This window comes from Tachysurus vachellii, chromosome 5 (assembly GCF_030014155.1).
Source record: "Tachysurus vachellii isolate PV-2020 chromosome 5, HZAU_Pvac_v1, whole genome shotgun sequence".
NCBI lineage: Eukaryota > Metazoa > Chordata > Actinopteri > Siluriformes > Bagridae > Tachysurus > Tachysurus vachellii.
In genome coordinates this window covers 29,758,109-29,783,250 of record NC_083464.1, presented here as the reverse complement: position 1 = coordinate 29,783,250, position 25,142 = coordinate 29,758,109, and the positions used below count along the sequence as shown (strand labels likewise).

Here is a 25,142-nt window from a genome sequence, read left to right as displayed (position 1 = left end):
ACGCAAAACACGTGGATTGTGATTCTCACTGGTTTATTATCTCTTCCATCGTTATCATCATCATCATCATCATCAAAAAAACATTTCAGCTCAATAAACTGAACAATAAAAAAATAACACTGTAGTTAAGTTTGGCAGTGAGGATGCAGCAGTAATTCAAAATACAGGGATTTAAAAAAAAAAAAAACAGCGAGAGAGAGAGAAGGGGGAGAAATGGAAGCGAAGGAGAAACGACCAAATATCATTAAGCACACTACTTTCTTTTGTAGCATGCAATTTGAGATTCTGCCTCATTTGCTCTCAATTAATTTCGGGACACAGCCACTCTTAGATTGGGACATTATTTACTCATTTGCACTTTATAACACAGTCAATATATCCCCCCCCCCCATATCATACTATGTAGTATACAAGTATGTGATTTGAAACAAAGCCGGTCTCCATTTAATTATTCCCTTAAATGTTGACAACATCTGATGTTCTGTCCTTTTTCTGTTGTGTCGTGTTGGTTACAGTTGAGTTTTAAAGTGGGGTTTGGGACGCGGCCGGCGTTTGTACGTTTCCGTTCGTGCCACAGAAAAAAAAAACAAAAAAAAACAAACGCTGCTAAATGTACTGTATGTACACAAATGTAAATGTGCGGATGTACTGCTTCGCTACACACTTGGTGTACAGTCTGCATTATATTTTATTTACCCAGCGGGATGAGGGACAGATGAGGACAGAAGGGACAAATAAGGCACATGATTCAGTAAACTAAAGACCATTCTCACGTTCATCCTCCCCTCTCTCTCTCTCTCTCTCTCTCTCTCTCTCTCTCTCTCTCTCTCTCTCTCTCTCTCCCAGCTAGCTTTCTCTCTCCTTCTGGCACTTTGGTATCGTTTGGCATACAGTAGTGCACTAATTCCGCATTAGATTCCTAGCTAGGTGACTACTGAAAAGTCACAAATTCCCTGAAAATTAGTGTCTTGTCATCGACTTGGATTTATTAAGTGTGAATGTCTTCCTAACGCAACTCAAATAAATAGTCCTGATCGAGCAAACTACTTTATAATTAGCTTCTTAGGCTAATGAGTCTTCAAGTGTTTGTCTAAAAGGAGTGTTTTGTTTAAGAAGAAGGAAAGGAAGCACCAAAATGGTGGTCATGTGACCTCATGACATGATCAGCAAATCCAGTTAGCAGTGTCTGTTAGCAGAGTAGTATACTCACATGGCAATGTGTGTGTGTGTGTGTGTGTGTTCCTCCATCATTGCATTTTACGGTGGTTGTTATTGTGTGTGACGTAGCCATTCTGTAACGCTCTATGCTTCTTTACTTCGCCAATCCTCTTCTCGTCCTCCTCCTCCGAGTCGTCCGTCTCATCTCTGTCGCTCCTCTCGTCTTCCACGATCTCCTGAAAAACAAGTAACGTGAGTGAGAACTTCGTTCAGTGAATCGATTCAAATATTGTAGAAACTTCATTTTGTTTGGTGTTATTATAATTAAGGCATGATGGCAGCCCTGACGTGTCTGTGTGTGTGTGTGTGTGTGTGTGTGTGTGTTCATACGTTGTGGGGCAGGAAGCGCAGTGCCATGCGGATGATGAGAGCGGCCCAGAATATGTGTAAACACTGCAGCACCAGTAGAAGCCCGTTGAAAAAGTAATATCCGAAGAATGGAGGGTAAAGCGTCAGAGGATATACCCACGTACAGTACAGGATCCTGACACACACACACATGCACAGATTACACAAGGGTTTATCTCATTAATATATATGTGTGTGTGTGTGTGTGTGTGTGTATGGGGTGGGGGGTCTACCGGAATGGAAAGATGATGAGTCTGGTGATGATGAAGAATGCAGCAAATACAATGAAGATGTAGTTACACATCTTCCTCCATCCTGCATAGTTAAACATCTTCGCTGACTGAGAGAGAGTGAGAGAGAGAGAGAGAGAGAGAGAGAGAGGAAACAAGTGTTGGTAAATGCGCCACTATTTTGGGTTAAGTGTCCTTTCTGGCCACCAGAGGGAGCTAATTTAAACTGTAACTCGTGACAACTAAAAGCATATTTTTCTTTGTCAATTTTTTCTCTTCTTCCTTTTATCCTTTCCCTTTCTTCTTCTTCTTCTCCTCCAGCCTGGAGAATGGAGGTTTACATTTAATATTATTCACCCTGAAACAATCAGACGTCACTTAACCGCTCGTGGTGTTGTTGTCGTGTGTGTGTGTGTGTGTGTGTGTGTGTGTGTGTGTACCTCCAGTAAGTAGTCAGAAGAATCATGCAGAAACATGACCAGCGTTCCTGCACGGATGTAGTTCATACACCAAGAGAAACTTATCAGTGTGATGGTGGCGACATGGTGGATGATCTGCTCTTTAAAGTCCTGAGTGTGTGTGCATGAGAGAGAGAGAGAGAGAGTTTATGTGAATCAGCTGGATACCGAACCCCCGACAATGTAACGTTTATTCAATAAAACTGATAATAAAACTCATGCTAAACATTTAAGGACATACAGACATTATCACTGACGGCTCTTTCAAAACATTTTATGGAACAAACACGTTCATGAATAACAACCACACTGCAAACACCATCGTCAAAAAACGCACACTGGAAACCTCAAGGCGGCGTTTGCTGTACGAAGCCTCGGTGGTTAACCGAATACGAGCGTGAGAAACAAACTTTTATTTCAAACCTGTGTGTAAGGTAAAAAAAAAAACCAAACAAACAAACTCACTTTGCGTCTGACGTCTGTAGCCACGCTGAGGAGGAGCGAGAAATAAAATCCCAATTCCAGCATGTAGTACCAATACTGTGAGGGTAAGACAGTCTGTGTGTGTGTGAGAGAGAGATAGACAGACAAGGGCGTTACAGTGATCCAGGCAAATTCAGATTAAGACTTAAGAACCCTTCTGTAGAGACACACACACACACCAAACATGTGACTCACCAGAGTTGGGAATCCCTTCCACATCTCGTCCAGATCATACAGCCATGGTTTCTATACACGAACAGAAATGCAGGAATATATCAGGAATAAAAATAGAACACGTTTCACACATGTGCGTTAACAATGAGACAAAGGGACGGATTTACTCACATCAATGAGAGCAGCCAGGCCAGCGACAAACGCAAAGAGATAAATCGCAAACCTCCAACTGCAACACACACACACACACACACACACACACACACACACACACACACACACACACACAGCTATAGGTCTTAACCTTTAACTACTGGTTTTAATTCCGAAATAAAAAGTAGTTATTTTCACTTTGTGTGGAATTAATCAGTCATCTTTATAAAAGTTAATATTTAACCCAACACTACATTTATTACTGTTATTATTACTACGTTATTGTTGTCATCAAACTACAAACCATTTTAATTTCTAAAAAGAAACAAATAAATAAAATAAAAACAGACCTAAGCTAACTAGCAATGTGAAATTTATTGTGCGTGTGTGTGTGTGCGTGCGTGTGTGTACGTGCGTGTCTGTGTGTGTGTCTGTGCGTGTGTGCACGTGTCTGTGTGTGCGTGTGTCTGTGTGTGTGCGTGTCTGTGTGTGTGTGTGTGTGTGTACACACACCTGGCCTCTCTGAACTTCTTGATCAGGATGGGTCTGTCTTGGTTTCTTCTGCGTCTGAACCAATGCAGCAGCTGCTTCTCTGTACAGGCGCTTTGCCTACACAACTCAGCTATGGACTTCTACAAGATAGAGAGAGAGACCAGTGTCAGGTGGTAGACAGTGTGTACGCCATGTGTACGCCTTGTACGCCAAGGGCACGTACCCAAGTCGAGCAGTAACAGGCACGTACCTGTGGTTGTGCACCTACCTGTGTTGGGTACTTGCTAGTGTGACAGTAGTATGACTCGAGTGTTGGATTGTGAGCTGCATTTCTTCTTTTGGATTCTTTGATTTCCAGCAACGAGGCCAGATATGTACCAATTGTCCTGAACACAGTTTACACAAACACACACACTATTTTTGTTATACTGCTAATTTGCAATAACATTGGAATAAACTCCTTGGATATACACTAATTTAATCTGAATTCTAAAATGCGTCCTATTCATATTGATACCTTTCGAAGATCTGACGAAGTATGAGGAACAGAAGCGCGATGGGCAGTGCCACCCACAAGTCTCGTGCTTTTGCGTAGACACGCCCGTCTCGGTCCTCAATATCCGCCCAGCCTAATCCTTCAGGAAACCAGAGACGTTCCTGCCAGAAAACATCACTCAGCCACTGCAACATGCTGAAAGAGAAAAAGAGACAGTGGAAGTCAGCATGTCACATAATGCAATGCAACCACAAGCTTTTCTAATATCATTGCTAGTATTTATCCGAGTTGTTAATGTGAATGGATCGCACACTTTGGTTTATGCATTTCAGTGGCTGATCTTGCACAGGTGTTTGTGTGTGTGTGTGTGTGTGTGTGTGTGTTGGATTAGTCTCCACTTTGACATTACAGTTATAGATGCTGGGATCAGCTATTATTCAAATAAAGATCGTCACATTAAGAGAAGATGTACCTTTATTTATTTATTTATTTATTTATATATTTTTAATAATGGTTCTTTATCTAATTATAAAGCTTTAGCATGCGGTTTACCACAAGGAAGTTGTTTGGGTCCTCTTTTGTTTTCTGTTTTTATTAATTTTATAAATTTAATTTGCCCTTAACTGTTAAAAAAAGCATCAATGACAATGTTTGCAGATGACTCAACTGTTTACTATGCTTCAGATTCATGTGATAAAATTAATCATGTTCTTTCTAGAGAATTAGATTCGGTGTACGAGTGGGTTAGAGGAAACAAATTAGTATTAAATATATCCAAAACTAAAAGTATGATTATTGGATCAAAACAAAAATTGATGCTTGGATTGGAATTAAAGTTACATATAGCCAGGCAAAGAATACAACAAGTAGAGAAGGCTAAAATGTTGGGTTTGGTTATTGATAGTAGTCTTTCTTGGACAGATCACATAAATACTATTGTTAATAGAAAGGGATGCGACATTGCAGTAACAAAAAAAAAATGTTGCCATTATGTGAATCAGGACACTTTAAAAATAGTTACAGAGTCATTAATATTATGTCATTTGTCATACTGTACTGAGGTGTGGTCCTCTGCATCTAAAAAGGACTTGACAAAAAATATAAATTGTGCAAAACAAAGCAGCAAGACTTGTTCTGGGCTGCTCAATTAAAACAAGTAGAGATCAGATGTATTCTACTCTTTCATGGCTCACTTTAAACCAAAGAATAACAGTTACTTTAAGCACCATGATATATAATACATTGACAATGAAAATGCCTATTTCTCTGTTTAATCTAATAGTGTACTGTAATTCTGTGCACGATCATAACACCAGAAAGGCAAATAAAGGTCATATAATGACTCCCCACCCAAAAACTAATTTTATGAAGAAAACTGTCCTGTATAGAGCTATTGTCATCTGGAATAACATTCCCATTGAAGTTCGTCAGCTTCGTAATAAGCTGTCATTTAAAAGTAGTCTACGGTGTTATGTGTGGATGTAGGTTTTTATATGTCTTGATTAATGTAATTATAAATCATATTGTATTTATGTCTAGTCCTGTTATGAATCAAAACCAGATTGTATGTATGTATGAGTATGTGTATGTGTATGTATGTGTATGTAATGTGTATAGGTGGATATCTAGCAATTGTGATGATTGAAATGTTGTTATTGTTGTAATGTAATTTTTTTTTTTTTTTTGGACCCCAGGAAGACTAGCTGATTGCACAGACTTTCAGCTAATGGGATCCATATAAATAAACAATAAACAATTCGTCCCACAATGGGGAAATTTCACTGTTACAGCAGCCAAGAGTAATAAAATGCAAATATATATATAAAAAAAAGAATGGAGACATGTAGAAAACAAAATGTATAAAAAAAAGATGTATATTGCACACGTTTTTCAATTTTTCTGTTATTGCACATGTTTAAAATACTTTGTTATTGTTTATTATTCTTTTTTCCGATTTAATCTTATTATTATTATTAATGGTGCTTTCTTACTATGCTGCATACTCTTCCGGACAAAACTTTGGCGTGTAACTTGTCCCGCAGCTTTTGTAATAGACCCATGAATGAGGTGTTAAATCGACCGGCTCGTTGAGGAGAGGTGTGCTATGACTTTTCTAAGCAATCCGAGTAATGGTACTTCCGGTACCGGGTCTCAAAATGGCCTTTTTTCCCATAGACTCCCATTATAAACTTTGGAGGTTTATAACTCGGCAAGCTTTTGAACTATCTACAACAAACTCAGCCAACACCTTTAGGGTGATACTCTGAACAAACTTTTAAATTGGTGTACCGAATGGCCTTCCGGTTGTGCCGCAGCCCCGCCCCCAATATATGCAAAATCAAAAAACTTTTTACAACATGGACATGTGACATATCAAAACACTCAGAACAATGAGGGGAACTTGCCATGTGCAAGCACCATTCACATTTTTGTCAGGAAATGAACATTCTAGTTATTATTCTTCTTAGCCAACTTTTTATTTAAAAATAAAAATTTATTTTTATTTTTTTTTCAAGCCACATACACCAAATTCGGATATGTCGTAGACCCTGGTCTGTAGTTGGTTGCTATTACTTTTCTAAGCGATCGGAATTCCGGCATTCCCGGTACAGAAGCTCAAAGTGGCCTTTTTTCCCATCCATCATTTTCACTTCCATTATAAACTTTGGAGGTTTATAACTTGTCAGGTTTTCAAGCGATTTACACCAAACTCGGACAGATTTTTCAGGACCTTACTCCGGACGAAGTTTTATTTCGGGGTTCCGACAGTACTTTCGGTTTTCCCGTAGTCGAAGATAGAACATCCCATAGACTTGAATGGAGAATTCCTAAGATTCCTCTAAGCTCTCACACACACAGCATGTGCAGAGCTCAGGCACGGCTTCTCTCCTGTGTTCTATGCTGTATAATAATAAGTAGAATCCCATAATGACTGCAGTATTGACATGAAATGTCCAAACCCTCAGTAGCCACTTTTCGCCAAAAGTATTGGCACCCCACCGGGTATTCTGGTGACGCACTCGACACCACGTGATGTCACGTGTAGCCCCGCCCCCAAAATAAGCGAAATCAAAAATTAGCACAACATGGACATGTGACATATCAAAACACTCAGCACAACGAGGGGAACTGCCTCACGTGTATTCTGGCCACGTCACGTGACGTCACAAGTTTGTCGCGACGAACTTTACAAATTTAGTTGCAGTTCAAAACAGTAATAACAGTTATACTAATTCTTAGTGTGCAGCATGATTTTATATATATATATAAAATCATATACACATATATATATATATATATATATATATATATATATATATATATATATATATATATATATTTTTATTAGGGTCAATATATAGGAAGGTCACCGTTTCTGTAACTTTTACAAAGCTAGAATTATTTACGCTTCTCTGTTCTGTTACAAGTGCCCCACAGAACCTGGTAATAAACCTGATTTTGATTCGGAACTTCCAGAACCAGCCGAGTTATTTTTCCTAGTAACACGTTGCTTACAGGCTACAGAACACAGCGTATATATACAGTGTGTCTAAAACACGACAGTGCACTAAATTAGCGTTACATTAGAGTTACATAGTTAATATCTGCACCATTAATGAATAAAGTTGTGATTTGTGTGTACGTGTATATGCAGTGTGTCACCTTACACCAAACAGACTGCAAGCAATCTCTCTCTCTCTCTCTCTCTCTCTCTCTCTCTCTCTCTTAGTTTAACTCCAAACCCGAGTGTAAACACTAAGGAACCAATGTATACATCTAAATTCTGCATACATCTAAAATCTGCACACTGATTGGATGGTCAAGTCATGTGACACAGCTCTGGCCATTCTGACCCCAACCTATCACTGCAAAGTGTGTGTGTGTGTGTGTGGGTGAGAGCGTGCAACAGCTGCCCAGTTCATGACTCATATACAGAAGTCCACACACACACACACACACACTCACTCTTGTTACTCATGTCTGATTCATTTATCCCATTTCAGCAGAAAGATGCTACATCCCAATTCACACACTTATACCCTTATCAGTGCTCCAGAGTAAACTGTGGAGTACAAATTTCGACTTCAACCCTGGGTCAATAGAATTAAAACTATTACAAATGCTAAAAAGTAAGCTGAATCAAAACAAAAAACTAAGGGTGGGTTCAAAGGCAGGAAGGTGTTGATGCAATGTCTCATACAAATGCTGCCTTCTTAGGCACCTTCATCTAGATAACTTGTGAATCATCACGAATTCAACTCGTTTAATCAAAAGGGAGCCATTTATGAATCGAATAACTTGATTCGTATATTGAATCGTTTAGGATTCAGATTCCGACATCCTCCAAAAAAGGATTTGATAATATACAGGAATTAAATCAACACGTGAATCACCTTGGATTCGATTCCATACGTTAAATCAATAGAGAGCGCTTTAGGAATCGATTCATTTTTGTGAAACATTGATCTACTCATAATATAAAGTGCGCTACAATTAGCAGGTAATTCATCTATTTTAGGACACTCAAAGCTCTTAACTCATCTGTGCACTGAATAACGTTTGATATAATGAATTCCACACTCTAGTGCACTTGGACAATCGGAGTGATTTGAGACACAGCCCAGGATGAAATAGCGGAACACATGACACATGAACGTTTCATTAAACTGTTGAGATAAAAAAAAAGAAGCTAAAACCAGTTACACAAGTGTGATTTGCATAAGTAAGATAACTCTGTAGACCATGAACTGCCACATTAATTCAAGTAAACTGAAAATCTTTTAAACAAAATTTGGGTTTTTTTTTTAGTGTACGGTTTAACATGTTTTTGGTCATTTTAACGTGTGCTAGATAGCTAGCTAAAGCGCTAACGTTGTCACTGGTGTTTGTTTACATCGCACGCGCACACACGGACACGTCCGCACACGCGTTTCAATGGACATTTATTCAGAAAAATAAATAAATAACTCGTCTTACTTGCTTTGGTCACGAGCCTGCGGTGGTCCACTGTTGAAACGTGTCGGATAAAACGTCGGAATCTTCGTTAAATCCGTTTAAAATGACTGAAATCCACTGAAAGTTCCGTTAACGTTAAATCCGTGTTCAGGGTAAGTTTGAGGTGAGTGTGATTCGTTCTCACCGCATCTCATCTCTAATGTCTTCTCGAATGGGGGAGGGAAAAAAAACAGGCCTTTGTTTTGTTTTTTATTCACCAGAAACCGTTAACACGTGCTGGTCGGTTACCGTCACCGGTAAGTCACAAAGGATTCAGAACTTAAAACGTAAACGGTGTGAAAGCGTTAAGTCGGCGGTGTGTCGGTTCCTCGTGCTGCAGATAACGGACCTTTAAAAAGTTTTACCGTCTTGTGAGGTCTCCGTTTCTTTTGGGAGGAGTCTCGACGTGGCCAATCAGAAGCTCGTGCTGCCTGCGCGTGGACGAAGCGCGAGGGGCGTGACTCACGGATCACGAGAGTGGTAGCGCGCGACCGGAATCGTAGCGCGGGGTGGGGTTCAGAAGATGACGTCAGAAGATGACGTCATGTGTCATGGGAGTCCCCTAATCAATAGCTCTTTATTGGTCTCGTGCGTAATATTTATTTACTGTATTATTGGGTATCATGTGTGTCGCACATCATAAACGGAGTATGGAGCTGAATTCCAAATGTCGCAGCACACTTTAGTTCTTCTTAAACAAAACTGATACCTCTGTTCAACCTTATTTATCTGTAAATGTTAATAAATATCATATCTAGGGAATTAGCAAGAAGCATTGTTTATCATGTCTAATGTGTACAGACCTAGACTTATGTAACTTTTACATCAAGATGCATCATCCACTTCACAGGACATTTCAGATAGGGAAGAAATAGAGATGAAGGAAAATACAGACCACTGTCTGCACTGTCTTTTGTCCTGCACTGTCTCGTCTGTCTTGTTTGTCTTGTCCTGCGCTGTTTGCACCAGGTTGCACAGATGCACTTTACGTGTCTAGGACTAACTTACTAAGTCCTTATAGCTCTGTCTTTGTTTTATGTAGCACCATGATCCTGGAGAAACGTCTCATTTCACTGTGTACTGCAACAGCTCTATATGGTTGAAATGACAATAAAAGCTTCTTGACTTGACTTGACAAAGTTGCATGTGACAGAAAAAAACGAGGATTACTGATTAATTCGGTCATTCAGAAAGTTGATCAGAAGGCTGGGAGAACATGTGAAACACCACAATGACTCAATGAGCTCAGGGCCTTGGGGCACTTGAGAAAGTGGTAAATTTAACAGACAGCACTATATGTAAGTATGAATTAATCAGTTTCCCCTTATTCTGTTGGAGGTTTGTCTGTAAACGTCACAGAACACAGACCTTTCTGTAAAATCTAGCATTTTTAAACTTTTTTTTTCCTAACACGCTAACTTCCTGGGCTTTCAGCTTCTACTCACGTGAAACACCAGTTTACTCAAAAAGAGCAATGTACTTCTTCACTAAGTCTCTGAACATTGAAACCCATCATCAGGAACATATCATTAGCCCAATGACCAATTAAATTAAGTATGAAAACCATCCCCAAAGCCATAATCTCTAAACACGCCACTCAGACACCAAAATACATACAATTACAGTCAGTGTTTTGCATTACACACAATTTCAACTTAAATATCACTGTATAGTTGTTGTTATAAAAATAGTCTGTTATGATTAAAAATAATCATCTTACATCTTGTTAATCCTTTATTTTGATCCATTTAAAAATGAACTGTTTACAGATTTAAGACCACATTCTGATGCTATTCATTATATCATCTAGCACAGTTTTAACAGAATTAAACATTTCAATACAAGCATTTTATTCAAATCAACATGAGGCAATATGGAAAACCTTTATTCCCTGTGAGTAAATACAAATTAACCGGTTTGTTAAGATCTGACAACCCGGTTCTTAATTACAGTAACTTAATTCTGACAAACAAAACACAGGCTTTCTCTCTAACCTCAATGATGTGATAGCGACACCCAGTGTTCAAACTAGGAACCTCATGTTAAACCTTCAGAACTGTGAGCCAATTTTACCTCTAAAACAGCTCCTTAATTAAACTCAGGCTCGTCATTATTATGTTTTTATCCATATAAGACACGAGCTTCGGCATTAACACAACTTTTATTAATAACCGCTTAGCACACTTCAGTACCGCACGTTGCTTACATCTCTGGTGTTCCCTCATATAACGTCCGGTCGGGAAACAAGTAAACTGGAACTAATAATATGTTATCAGACAAAACATCACAATAATTAAAGTCAATCACATTAAAATGTCTCGTCACCACATCAGCAGGTCTCTTGTTAATGGATGGGGCTGTGAATGAGCTGCTAAGTAAATTATATTCTAAGACTAAATAAATGCATAGACACACAGCTATATATACTTACAATTTTTATTTATATATGCACACACACACACACACACAGCTATATAACATTTTATTTATATATGCACACACACACACAGCTCTCTCTCTCTCTCTCTCTCTCTCTCTCTCTCTCTCTATATATATATATATATATATATATATATAACATTTTATTTATATATGCACACACACACGCACACACACAAACACAGCTATATATACTTAAACATTTTATTTATACACACACACACACACACAGGCATATATACTTCTCACTCACTCATTTTCTACCGCTTATCCGAACTACCTCGGGTCACGGGGAGTCATTGGGCATCAGGGCAGGATACACCCTGGACGGAGTGCCAACCCATCGCAGGGCACACACACACACACACACACACACACTCTCATTCACTCACGCGATCACACACTACAGACAATTACTGAAACATTTTATTTACAGGGCTCTCAAGTTTTGAAGACAGGCAAGCGTGACATCTCCAACCCTTCAGCACCCTTTTCATTGGTTGTTGCGTTAAATCTTACCCAGATAGTGCTATTTTCTGATTGGCTATTATGTAGCCTCTTTTTTTTGATTGGCTGATTAGTGTCAGGCTCGACTAAGAAGGTTCCATTGAGACAGCGGTGCGGACTGATACATTTTTTGCGCTGCGGCTTATTAAATATATGATAAATAGTCAAAAGGTTTTTCTGCGTGAGAAATATGATGTGTGACAAAGCGTGACAAAAGACCGAAATGCGTGACTGTCACTCTCAATGTGTGACATTCACTCTCAATGTGTGACACTTGAGAGCCCTGTATTTATATATGCACACACACACACAGAGCTATATATACTTAAACATTTTATTTATATATGCTGTTACGTCCAAAGACATATTTTGTCTTGTTTTTGTTGTTTTGTCTCCTGCTCTCCTTTGGCTCCTCCCACTATGTGCTCGCAGGTTATCTGATCGCTTCCTCCCAGCATTCGTTTGTGCTCGATTTGTGCCGATTTGGGCTGAATCCCAAATAATTGGACATCTAGTTCCCTAATTAGTGTGTATGTAAGGACCACTATTCCATACAATATTTTGTGCATTGTATAGATGCTGAGGAACTATTTCCAACGTGGCTAATTTCTTAGACTGCACATAAATCTCCTTATGTTTCAGTAATTATTGTTGTTTACTGTTTACTGTCGAGCCCTTCTTAAATATAATGGGGAAAATACTTGTTTGGGACTGTTACGGAACTCTCCACCCACTATCGTATAAATCGCTCCAAAAAGGTGCCATTCGTTTGTGCTCGATAAAAAAAATAAACACTGAATCTTATTCCCTTCCTTAGAAATAACAAATACAATACGGGACAGTGACGTCACTCTCCAAAGCACTTCGTCCAATTCGGACAAAACCGGTGGCGCTCGTGGTGAAGGTGGGTGTTACATTGTAAATCCTTGTTTTCTCCTGTTTTGTATTAGCTAGGGAGTGAGTTCAGATAATCTTATTTCTTTTATTTTTGTGTTCTAGTTTATCAAGATTTCAGCTCCCCAGGCAGTGAACTTTTTGTTATTTTGGCGTTGTCCCCTCCTGAAGTTTTGTTCCCCTCCTAAGTTGAACTCTCCTTATTTACACCTTGTTATACTCTGATGTTTAAATAAACATCTAAGATTGATACGGAACGTTGTTGTTGTGGTGCTGTGGCAGGGTCCGGGTTGTGCCCGAGATACGCGCGGGACGTAACAATGCGTGCGCGCGCACACGCACAGAATATATTTATTTCACTGGGAAAACGTTACTAAGAATGCTACAAGAACTTTCAGGCAAACTAGAGGGTTCTGTTCCTTTCTTTGACGTCATATTCGAAGTGTGTTCGGTGTTAATTTAACTCTGTAACACAGAAGCTGTTGAGAGACACAGTGATAAGTTTGATGTTCCCAACGCTGGTGGTGGCTGGAGCTGCGGCCGCAGGAGCTTTTTATTATATGAAGAGACGTGGAGATGGAGAAAGTACGACGGAGTCCACGGATACATCTCCTACCCAAGGTACACCATCTCTCTCTCTATATATATCTCTCTCTCTATCTATCTATCTATCTATCTATCTCTCTCTCTCTCTCTCTCTCTCTCTCTCTCTCTCTCTCTCTCTCTCTCTATATATATATATATATATATATATATATATATATATATATATATATATATATATATATCTCTTTCTCTCTCTGTCTATCTCTCTTTCTCTGTCTCTCTCTCTCTCTCTCTCTCTCTCTCTGTATCTCTCTCTCTCTCTCTCTCTCTCTCTCTCTCTCTCTCTCTCTCTCTCTATATATATATATATATATATATATATATATATATATATATCTATATCTATCTATCTCTTTCTCTGTCTATCTCTCTTTCTCTCTCTGTCTATCTCTCTTTCTCTGTCTCTCTCTCGCTCTCGCGCTCTCTCTCTCTCTCTCTTTCTATATATCTATCTCTCTATATCTCTCTATCTCTTTCTCTCTCTGTCTATCTCTCTTTCTCTCGCTCTCGCGCTCTCTCTCTCTCTCTCTTTCTATATATCTATCTCTCTATATCTCTCTATCTCTTTCTCTCTCTGTCTATCTCTCTTTCTCTGTTTCTCTCTCTCTCTCTTCTCTCTGTATCTCTCTCTCTCTCTCTCTCTCACACTCACAATCTCTCTCTCACTCTCACTCACTCTCTCTCTCTCTCTCTCTCTCTCTCTCTCTCTCTCTCTCTCTCTCTCTCTCACACTCACACACACACACACACACACACACACACACACACACACACAACCTCTCCCCCCTCTCTCTCACACACACTCACAACCTCTCTCTCTCTCTCCCCCTCTCTCTCCTCCACACACACACAAACACACACACAAACACACTCATAACCCCTCTCTCTCTCTCTCTCTCTCTCTCTCTCTCTCTCTCTCTCTCTCTCTCTCTCTCTGTCAAATCAAATAAAATCTTATTTGTCACATCCATACAGGGTAAGACATGCAGTGAAATGCTTTTTGCATCTGTCTGGCATTTGAGCATAAAAGGAATGCAATTAGGGATTAAAAATAAAACCAAATCCAAAAGGAAATAGATAAATAAAAAGTATAAACTATATAAAAACTAAATAAAATATGAAAATATGAAAAATATATGTGAAAAAATAATGTATAAACATTTACATAAATGTGTATGGTTTTTAATGATTGTCCTTAAAGTGTCTATATGTAGTATGGTGTGTATAAAGTGGCACACTGCTGTGCCACTTTATACACACCATACTACATAACTATTAACTATTAACATAACATAACTGGTAACTATTTCTCAACATGAGAGTGAATGTGTTTCTGAACACAGAACCCCCCCCCCCCCACCCCCTTTATACAACCAAATTACTGTAACTTTTTATTTTTCCTAAATTTCTATGTCTTGTATAGTTTGTTTATCTCCATACAGGTACATGAGAAATCTTTGCATTATTATTATTATTATTATTATTATTATTATTATTATTATTATTATTATTATTATTAATAATAATGTATTTATTTTTGTGTTTAGCTCCAGTGCAGACAGCAGCGCCTGTAGACTCTTCCTTGATGAATCCCAGCTTCTTGTTTTTAGAGGCTGGAGTCTGTAGTAACGACCCTGAGGTAATCCCCAAAAGCACAATCACATACAAGATTCAAGACATCATAAAATGATAAAAGATGAATATATAAAATATAATATGTTATAGCTCTGGAGCTGGAGACTAATGAGACCCATTGTCACTCATTAACATTTTTAATGGAAAGTTTGCTAGATTCTGTATTTAAAATATATGTGTAAGTGGTTATTGACAGTACATACATGCTGAGAGCTCACGTCTGGTTTTAATGTGTTCATATACACTGGTTCACTGATCATGATTACTGAAGCTACACTGTTTTGTAAAAAGAGATCTGGGACCCGTGTCTGCTTCAGTGTCTTTGGTGTCTATACAGTAAAATGAACAACACTGTTTTGTTATCTGGTGAATGATGTCTAAAAATGTGTAGAAGTAAATAAAACCAACAAGCTTTGTTCACTTTTCCAGGACTTTTTGAATGAACTCGAGAGGAGGTATAAGAAGGTGATGGAGCTGAACAGACAGTTGGAGAGGAAAAACTCCTACATTACAGTCAAAGAGAAGGTACTGCTAGAACATCTCTCTAAGAGCCGGATAGGCTATAAAGACCTCAGGAGGGTGAGTGAGAAAGAACCATTCATTTTCTGCAGCTCATGACAAACCTGATTGTATAGCTGAAAAAAAACAACTGAAATTTACCCCAAAACTTTAATATATCTGTATTTAAGAAACATGAGCAAGTTGTTCAGGCGCACAGAAACATGACGGTGCACTACAACAGGATGAAGAAAGAGTACAATGAGTTAAAAATGGTATGCTGTCTTTCCCTTTTCACATCCCTTATGTTTATCTATTTAATAGACATTTTCCTAGGCTGATTGTAGACGAATAAGTAATTTCTGAGGCAATTCATAATTAAATAATAAATAACATCTGCTTACTTCCATGGCTGTGTTTTAGGAGCGTGAGCAAGAGAAGCTCTGTCTGGCTCAAGCGATGGAGTCCAGGGCTAGGATAGAGAATGAGAACATTGACCTGCTCTCTCAGATGAGTACACTGCGGTGCTCCATGCATCAACTAAAGCAAGAATTCGCTGAAACACGCAGGAAGATTACTGAAAGAAGGGTAAGTGAGATATCCATTGCATTAAGCAGTTTCATGATGTTCATGTTGCATGAGGAGTTACGCTACAGGCTATATATTCTTGACCAAAAAATAAAATAGAAGTATGTGTATATGCATTTATACACACACACACTGGTAGCTTAATTAGTTTTTATAATAAAAGGCTATATCAAAAGATGCTTAAGAGCCTTGCTTAAATGCACAGACCCCTGAACACATTCTGAAGCTGATGCTGCACTTAATTTTTAATATTTCCTATAAACTTTGTACTTGAAACTGAACATAACGATCCATTAATATTATGTTGTAGCGCATTGTGATGTCTCACACCTTGGGCTGGGAGGGAAGCTTTTAGGGTTTCATTACAGTTTCTAAATATGTCATGTTCTTGCTGCTTGCTGAGTTACTCCACAGGCTACATGCTATTTTTTTTTTTTGTTTGTTTTAATTAAAATTTAAGATGCTACTTTTTAAATTAATACAAGCGATGTAGTAAAAATGTGAACGTTAAGCACTAAAGTTTAAACCTCATCTTCTCTGTGGCTGTTTTAGGAGCAGGAGCAAGACAAGACTTTTAAAACTTCGGATCTCAGTCCAAATTTAACGCACAACGAGCAAAGACTTTTGGTAAGTTTTTATACTTCAATCGCCACAACTGTTATTGTGAACCTTTATTTTGACGAGTGATGAACCGAGTTTTCAAAAGCATTTGTTTGTTTGTATAGAAGTAAAAGCCAACAAGTTTTGGTTGTTATGTTTGCAGATGTCTCTGATTGAAAGTGAGACTAAGATCACAAAAGTGATGAAGGAAAAATTTATGTTGGAGAAAGCGCGAGCTAAATTGTGTGACCAAGTGTGTGTACTGCGACACACCGTGAAGGAGCTGGAGGAAATGCTCTCTGATTCCGAGAGGAAGTATGACGCTGTAAAGCAGGTAAGTGAGTAACGAGGACATGGAATGGTTCGTGCTGAATGACTTGAAGAGAAGCACAGGGTACAAGTGTACTTGACTAAACATTGTCTAAAATACTCTTCTGCTCCATGGTTGTGGTTTAGGAGAACGAACAACTGATGCAAATTCACAATATTCTGAAGATGAGGTACAAAAGGATGCTGGAGTCTGTAACACAGTGCAATACGTTCCTAATGGTAAGTCCTGCTGTAGTAGACACACATTCCTGTACAATATCTTGATTGCTGCATTAACTCTGTATTTTCACAGAACTATTACAAAGAGGATGAAGTGTTTCTGTGAACCCCAGGTCATTGTCAGGGGCATGTTTAATACCTGGACATTCTCTTATATGTGCACATACGCCACTGTGGGATTAGAGTCAGTAGAGAACCCGAAGAGAGAAATCTGACTCCATCTCAAAGTGCTACATCGCTGTCATCATACGACTTGGTGGTAAAGATCTAGGCACAAGCACACAGGAAAATATCCAGGTGTGGATAATAATGACAGAATGACATGCTGGAGTTCATGGAGGACAATAAAGAAAGAAAGAAAATGAAAATGTGTACCTTTGTCCAAATTAGTTACTTTAATCAAAATTCTGAACGATATATTTAATTATACATTTTATTTATAGGCCTTTCTAGTCACTCAAGGTCACCATACAAATTCAAACAAGTAACAAATTAAAAAATAACAGTAAACAACAATAATTACTGAAACATAAGGAGATTTATGTGCAGTGTAAGAAATTAGCCACATTGGAAATATTTCCTCAGCATCTATACATTGCACAAAATATTGTATGGAATAGTGGTCCTTACATACACACTAATTAGGGCACTAGATGTCCAATTATTTGGGATTCAGCCCAAATTTTTAATGTAATTTAATTTTTAAACCCTTTTAATGCTTGGTCTTTAATTAACTCCATAACTACTCTTAGAGTATGGAACAATGGTTCTTTATCGTGTAGGGATGTCCTAGCATTTGAGATATGCTCCAATGAATTTAAGTAACTTTCATGATCACCATATTTCTTGTGTCAATTCTTGTACAAAACAACCACTGGACATAACAGACAGTACTATAGATAAATATTAACAGTTAAATATTAATTCATCACAATGTTTCCTTTAAGTCACAGGCCAAGGATTAAGAATCTTGCACTTTTAAGCGATTTAAAGTGATGATCTTTGGACTGAGGAAAAAGCTGTCGTTTTAGGTGTGAGCCTTGATATGGAGGTGACTGAAGTGACTGTTAGTTATCTTGGATCTTAGCATACTATATGTGGAGCAAAAAAAATGACCAGTTCAGCAGTGTATGCATGTGGTGGTGCTAATTTTATACACAAAGCAAAAGGTTTTCTGTGCTTGCATTTTCTTGTACTTAATTAGCAGGAAAAAAAACACGGCTTTGTTTTTTTGGGTTTTTTTTGCGCTGACACGCTAACTTCCAGTGATTTCACCTTCGGCTCACATTCAAAAAGAGGGATGTACTGCTTCGTTAAGTCACTGAACATTGAAACCCATCATCCAGAGTTGCCAGATCTACGTAATTAAACCAGCCAATCAACAGCATCCCAATGACTAAATAAATTAACCTGAAAACTAGCCCCAAACCCATAATCTCGAAATAGAAACAAAAGAGGAACTGCTTTCAAAAAAATAAATTAATAAACAAGAACAAATATGAATTAAAAAATAATAGAAAAAAAGGATGGATTTTTGGTGAAATATAAATATTTCACATTTATACATATGTGTGAAGAACAGTAGCCATACCAACTTCATATTCTAGACTGTTGTAAAGTGAGAGATGAGCAGGATTCCTGTGCTGTTCCTGACAGTTTACACTGCAGTCTACACTAACGTTTATATACTATATACACTCACCGGCCATGTTATTAGGTACACCTTACTAGTACCGGGATGGACCCCCTTTTGCCTTCAGAACTGCCTTAATCCTTCATGGAATAGATTCAACAAGGTACTGGAAACATTCCTCAGAGATTTTGGTCCATACTGACATGATAGCATCACGCAGTTGCTGCAGATTTGTCGGCTGTACATCCATGATGCGAATCTCCCGTTCCACCACATCCCAAAGGTGCTCTATTGGACTGAGATCTGGTGACTGTGGAGGCCATTTGAGTACAGTGAACTCATTGTCATGTTCAAGAAACCGGTCTGAGATGATTCGCACTTTATGACATGGCGCGCTATCCGGCTGGAAGTAGCCATCAGAAGATGGGTACACTGTGGTCATACAGGGATGGACATGGTCAGCAACAATACTCAGGTAGGCTGTGGCGTTGACACGATGCTCAATTGGTACTAATGGGCCCAAAGTGTGCCAAGAAAATATCCCCCACACCATTACACCACCACCACCAGCCTGAACCGTTGATACAAGGCAGGATGGATCCGTGCTTTCATGTTGTTGACGGCAAATTCTGACCCTACCATCCGAATGTCGCAGCAGAAATTGAGACTCATCATATTGTCCAATTTTGGTGAGCCTGTGCAAATTGTAGCCTCAGTTTCCTGTTCTTAGCTGTCAGGAGTGGCACCCGGTGTGGTCTTCTGCTGCTGTAGCCCATCCTCCTCAAGGTTCGATGTGTTGTGCGTTCAGAGATGCTCTTCTACATACCCCGGTTGTAACGAGTGGTTATTTGAGTTACTGTTGCCTTTCTATCAGCTCGAACCAGTCTGGCTATTCTCCTCTGACCTCTGGCATCAACAAGGCATTTGCGCCCACAGAACTGCCGCTCACTGGATATTTTCTCTTTTTCGGACCATTCTCTGTAAACCCTAGAGATGGTTGCGCGTGAAAATCCCAGTAGATCAGCAGTTTCTGAAATACTCAGACCAGCCCGTCTCGCACCAACAACCATGCCACGTTCAAAGTCACTTAAATCACCTTTCTTCCCCATTCTGACACTCGGTTTGTACTGCAGCAGATCGTCTTGACCATGTCTACATGCCTAAATGCATTGAGTTGCTGCCATGTGATTGGCTGATTAGAAATTTGCGTTAACGAGCAGTTGGACAGGTGTACCTAATAATGTGGCCGGTAAGTGTATACTTAGTGCCTTTAGTGCCTGTATACTATATACAGCCACTAAACACACATCGAAAGCAGGCTGGTTTAATGGTGAGTTCAGGATTGGAGCAAAAGGGGATGCTGGCACACTGGAAACATCAGATTCTACAGGAGCTGAGGATCAGAAATCAACTCCTTCTGAACGTGCAGCAACTGCGTCTTATAGTCTTTATATTCAACGCCAGCTCTTTTAGAGTGATCTGCATTCCGGTGTCTACTGAACCGGTCAGAATCACTTTTCAGGTTCTGTATCAACACCTGCAGCCCAGAAGCCTGAAGTGACCGATAAGTGACACCCAGAGTCACCTACTGTTCAGGTAAGATCTGCTGATCCACTAGTACCGCAGCTTTAACCACCTTCTTGCTAGCGGGCCAGGGAACTGAAAGCAGATCTCCTTTTGTACACAGCGTAAATGTAACCAAATCAAATGCTGCCGTATTGAGATAACCACCAATAACCACCAAGTCACGGTATAATTATGCAAAGAGCACCCAAGCCATCTGCACACTTAATACGTGGGGAAATCTGGAGCACCAAATAATATTAGATCAGATCCCAGACACGCCTTGACCCCAATCAAGTTACGATCCAGTCTAGACCATTAGGAATGGCACGGGGTTATATGTAAGAGATGGACAGAACATGAATATGATGTCACACATGCACACTTACAGTAACACTCTCTCTGCCACATATTGACAAGACACGCCCCTTTCTGCTCATTGGCTACACGTTTGTTTTGATTTTTGTTTTGTTTGTCGTCCCAACTCAGTTTTCTGAAGCATTTCTCAAACATCGGAGACCCCACCTTTAATGGTGTTTAATAGAAGACGAATATTATATTTTATATATTCACATACCACAAAACACAGACTTCTAGCTACATCATTTAAAACTCATGTTTCAAACCTTCTGAACTGTGAGCCAATTTTACCTCTAGTCAGGATCATAATTAAAGTCCACTCACATTAAAATGTCTCGTCACCATATCAACGGGTCTCTTGTTAATGGATGGGGCTGTGAATGAGCTGCTATGTAAATTATATTCTAAAACTAAATTAATACATACATAGTAAAATACAAAATAATGTACAAGCTCATTGTATATTGTTCATTAGCTTAATAAAAAACACATAACTTTCAAATTTTGTTTGCATTGACATTTATTTATGTCTGTACTTTTGAGAGTCACCAACAGCTGGAACCAAATTCCTTGTATGTGTCAACAGACTTGGCCAAAAAAACTGATTCTAATTCTGATTCTGATTTTTTTCATATATGCGCACGCACACACACATCTCTACATTTTAAATGTATCAAACTACACTTTTAGGACGACTGAAAATATTTAATCAATTGGGAAAACGTTGCTAAGAACGTTGCTACAAACTAGAGGGTTCCATTCCATTCTCTTATGTCATATTCGAAGTGTGTGTTTAGAAGAATAGCGTAAGGCAATGCTACAGTGTTAATTTAACTTTCTTTCAAAAAAGCTGATTGATGGTGTTGAGAGACAAATGATACATTTCATAGAGGCGCTGCTGGTTACGGTTGGAGTTGTGGCCGCAGGAGTTTTTTTTTATATGAAGAGTTTTGGAGATCGAGAAAGTACAATGGAGTCCACGGATACATCTCCTACCCAAGGTACACCATCTCTATCTCCCTTTCTCTACATTAGGCAAAATAAGGAAGCGAAAACTTACCTGGTTGCTTAAATGTGCTCACTTTGCCCTTTTTAATTTTAATGAATCACTCAGTCTTCTTGTCTAGAGAGACTAGAGTCTATCAGCATGGCACATCTGTGTCTATAAACGGCTAATTTTTATTATGATCCAAATTCACAGTCAACTGCATGGTAACTATTTCTGAACATGAGAGTGAATGTACTTCTGAACACAGACGCCCTCCCAATAATAAAATGGAGTACAAACCTTTTTATTTATCTTACATTTCGCCTTACATAGGTTATTTTTGTCCATACAGGTACATGTACATGTAATATCTTTGTATTGTTATTAATGTATTTATTTTTGTGTTTAGCTCCAGTGCAGACAGCAGCGCCTGTAGACTCTTCCTTGATGGATCCCAGCTCCTTGTTTTTAGAGGCTGGAGTCTGTAGTAATGACCCTGAGGTAATTCCCAAAAGCACAATCACATACAAGATTCAAGACATTATAAAATGATAAAAGATGAATATATAAAATATAATATGTTATAGCTCTGGAGCTGGATACTAATGAGACCCATTGTCACTCATTAACATTTTTAATGGAAAGTTTGCTAGATTCTGTATTTAAAATATATGCGTAAGTGGTTATTGACAGTACATACATGCTGAGAGCTCACGTCTGTTTTTAATGTGTTCATACAGTATACACTGGTTCACTGATCATGATTACTGAAGCTACACTGTTTTGTTAAAAGAGATCTGGGACCCGTGTCTGCTTCAGTGTCTTTGGTGTCTATACAGTAAAATGAACAACACTGTTTTGTTATCTGGCGAATGATGTCTAAAAATTTGTAGAAGTAAATAAAACCAACAAGATTTGTTCGTTTTCCCAGGACTCTTTGGATGGACTCGAGGGGAGGTATGAAAATATGATTGAGCTGGACAGTGAGTTAGACATAGACACCTCCTACATGGCAGTCAGAGAGAAGGAACCGAGAGAACACATCTCTCAGAACCAGAAAGGCTATAGATACCTCAGGAGGGTGAGTGAGAAAGAACCATTTATTTTCTATTTTGCTTATTAAGCAGCTGATGACAAACTGATGAACTTAACTATCTGACACTGATGGGATAGCTGAAAAAACCCAAACCATTAATATACCTGTATTTTAGAAACATAAGAAAGTTGCTCAGGCACACAAAAACATGAAGGTGCACTACAACAGGATGAAGAGAAAGTACAATGAGTTACTAAAGGTATGTTCCCTTTCCACCTCTCTTATCTTTATCTATTTAATACACATTTTCCTAGGGTAATTATAGATGAGGGAGTCATAACATCTGCTTACTACTATGGCTGCGTTTTAGGAGCGTGAGCAAGACAAACTCTGTCTGGCTCAAGCGATGGAGTCCAGTGCTAGGCTGGAGAATGAGAACATTGACCTGCTCTGTGAGATGAGCACATTGCGGTGCTCCATGCATCAATTACAGGACGAACTTGCTGAAACACAGAGGATATTTGCTGAAAAAAATGTACGTAAGAATTTCATTGCATTAAGCAGTTTCATTAGTGGTTAGCACGTTCGCCTCACACCTCCAGGGTTGGGGGTTCGATTCCCACCTCCGCCTTGTGTGTGTGGAGTTTGCATGTTCTCCCCGTGCCTCGGGGGTTTTCGCCGGGTACTCCGGTTTCCTCCCCCCGGTCCAAAGACATGCATGGTAGGTTGATTGGCATCTCTGGAAAATTGTCCGTAGTGTGTGATTGCGTGAGTGAATGAGAGTGTGTGTGTGCCCTGTGATGGGTTGGCACTCCGTCCAGGGTGTATCCTGCCTTGATGCCCAATGACACCTGAGATAGGCACAGGCTCCCCGTGACCCAAGGTAGTCCGGATAAGCGGTAGAAAATGCGTGAGAGTGAGTGAGTAAGCAGTTTCATGATGTTCATGTTGTATGAGGAGTTACAAGATGAACACCATAGAACTAGAATGTGTGTATACTCTGGTAGCTCCATCAGCTTTCATAATAAAAAAAGTAACATGAACAATATAAGTGCTGCGATCCAAGAAACAAGATTGAAAGTTCGATGGTTAACTGAAACAATAAATCCACTGAGAACTGAAACAAAGACACTAATCATAAAGATCATTTACGGTATTTTAGCAGACGTAGAGCGACTTACATTTTTCATACAGCTGAGTATTTGATGCTTAAGAGCCTTGCTTAAATGCACAGATCTCTGAACACATCCTGAAGCTGATGCTGCACTTAATTTTCAATGTTTCCTATAAACTTTGTAGTTGAAACTGGACATAACAATCCATTAATATCATGTTGTAGCGCATTGTGATGTCTCACACCTTGGGGGGGAGGGAAGCTTTTAGGGTTGCTGAGTTACTCTACAGGCTACATGCTATTTTTCAAAATTTTTTAATTCAAATTTAAGATGCTACTCTTTAAATGAATACAAATGGTGTAGTGTAAATGTGAACGTTAAGCACTAAAGTTTAAACCTCATCTTCTCTCTGGCTGTTTTAGAAGCAGGAGCAAGACTTGTGGGATGAAACTTCGGATCTCATTCCAAATTTAACGCGCAATGAAGAGATACTTGTGGTAAGTTTTTATACTTCAATCGCCACAACTGTTATTGTGAACCTTTATTTTGAAAGAATGGTGAACCGAGTTTTCAAAAGCATCTGATTGTTTGTATAGAAGTAAAAGCCAACAAGCTTTGGTTGTTATGCTTCCAGGTGTATCTGACTGAAATTCAGGATAAACTCAGGAAAATGATGAAGATAAATTCTATGTTGGAGCAAGAGAGAGTTAACCTGTGTGACCAAGTGTGTGTACTGCGACACACAGTGAAGGAGCTGGAGGAAATGCTCTCTGATTCCGAGAGGAAGTATGACGCTGTAAAGCAGGTAAGTGAGTAATGAAGACAAGGGTACAAGTACTTGACTAAACATTGTCTAAAATACTCTTCTGCTCCATGGTTGTGGTTTAGGAGAACGAACAACTGATGCAAATTCACAATATTCTGAAGATGAGGTACAAAAGGATGCTGGAGTCTGTAACACAGTGCAATACGTTCCTAATGGTAAGTCCTGCTGTAGTAGACACACATTCCTGTACAATATCTTGATTGCTGCATTAACTCTGTATTTTCACAGAACTATTACAAAGAGGATGAAGTGTTTCTG

The 25,142-nt window shown here is 39.0% G+C and overlaps 3 protein-coding genes across 3 annotated transcripts in view; 1 reads left to right on the top strand and 2 right to left on the bottom strand.

Annotated features, from left to right (window-relative positions):
* Positions 1-18,787, bottom strand: part of grnb (granulin b) — a 39,434-nt gene extending 20,647 nt beyond the window's left edge. Inside the window, exon 1 of the mRNA XM_060871030.1 lies at positions 18,784-18,787. The gene's annotated coding sequence lies outside the window, so the exon portion shown is untranslated. The remainder of the gene's footprint in view (positions 1-18,783) is intronic.
* Positions 17-9,435, bottom strand: cers2b (ceramide synthase 2b). The gene is made up of 11 exons (XM_060871025.1): positions 9,030-9,435; positions 4,074-4,247; positions 3,825-3,942; positions 3,578-3,696; positions 3,083-3,140; positions 2,933-2,983; positions 2,720-2,812; positions 2,237-2,365; positions 1,800-1,906; positions 1,549-1,702; positions 17-1,394 (listed from the first exon to the last, which is right to left on the bottom strand). The coding sequence occupies exons 2-11, from the start codon at positions 4,244-4,246 to the stop codon at positions 1,248-1,250; spliced, it is 1,149 nt and encodes a 382-aa protein (XP_060727008.1). The 5' UTR covers position 4,247; positions 9,030-9,435; the 3' UTR covers positions 17-1,247.
* Positions 12,873-17,655, top strand: LOC132845397 (girdin-like). Its single transcript, XM_060869353.1, has 10 exons — positions 12,873-12,897; positions 13,364-13,508; positions 15,041-15,132; positions 15,558-15,707; positions 15,818-15,901; positions 16,050-16,214; positions 16,767-16,841; positions 16,978-17,148; positions 17,271-17,363; positions 17,437-17,655. Exons 2-10 carry the CDS (start codon positions 13,394-13,396, stop codon positions 17,467-17,469), a joined length of 978 nt encoding a protein of 325 aa, XP_060725336.1. The 5' UTR covers positions 12,873-12,897; positions 13,364-13,393; the 3' UTR covers positions 17,470-17,655.
* Positions 18,788-25,142: the final 6,355 nt, after the last annotated feature.

Bases quoted from the DNA above. Each gene is read 5' to 3' on its own strand.
- cers2b (XM_060871025.1), bottom strand. From the start codon at position 4,246: ATGTTGCAGTGGCTGAGTGATGTTTTCTGGCAGGAACGTCTCTGGTTT. The intron at 3,141-3,577 runs GTGTGTGTACAC...TGTGTGTTGCAG, and splicing joins AAGAAGTTCAGAGAGGCCAG to TTGGAGGTTTGCGATTTATC. The intron at 1,395-1,548 runs GTATGAACACAC...CTTGTTTTTCAG, and splicing joins TGCGCTTCCTGCCCCACAAC to GAGATCGTGGAAGACGAGAG.
- LOC132845397 (XM_060869353.1), top strand. From the start codon at position 13,394: ATGTTCCCAACGCTGGTGGTGGCTGGAGCTGCGGCCGCAGGAGCTTTT. The intron at 15,133-15,557 runs GTAATCCCCAAA...TCACTTTTCCAG, and splicing joins TCTGTAGTAACGACCCTGAG to GACTTTTTGAATGAACTCGA. The intron at 17,149-17,270 runs GTAAGTGAGTAA...GTTGTGGTTTAG, and splicing joins AGTATGACGCTGTAAAGCAG to GAGAACGAACAACTGATGCA.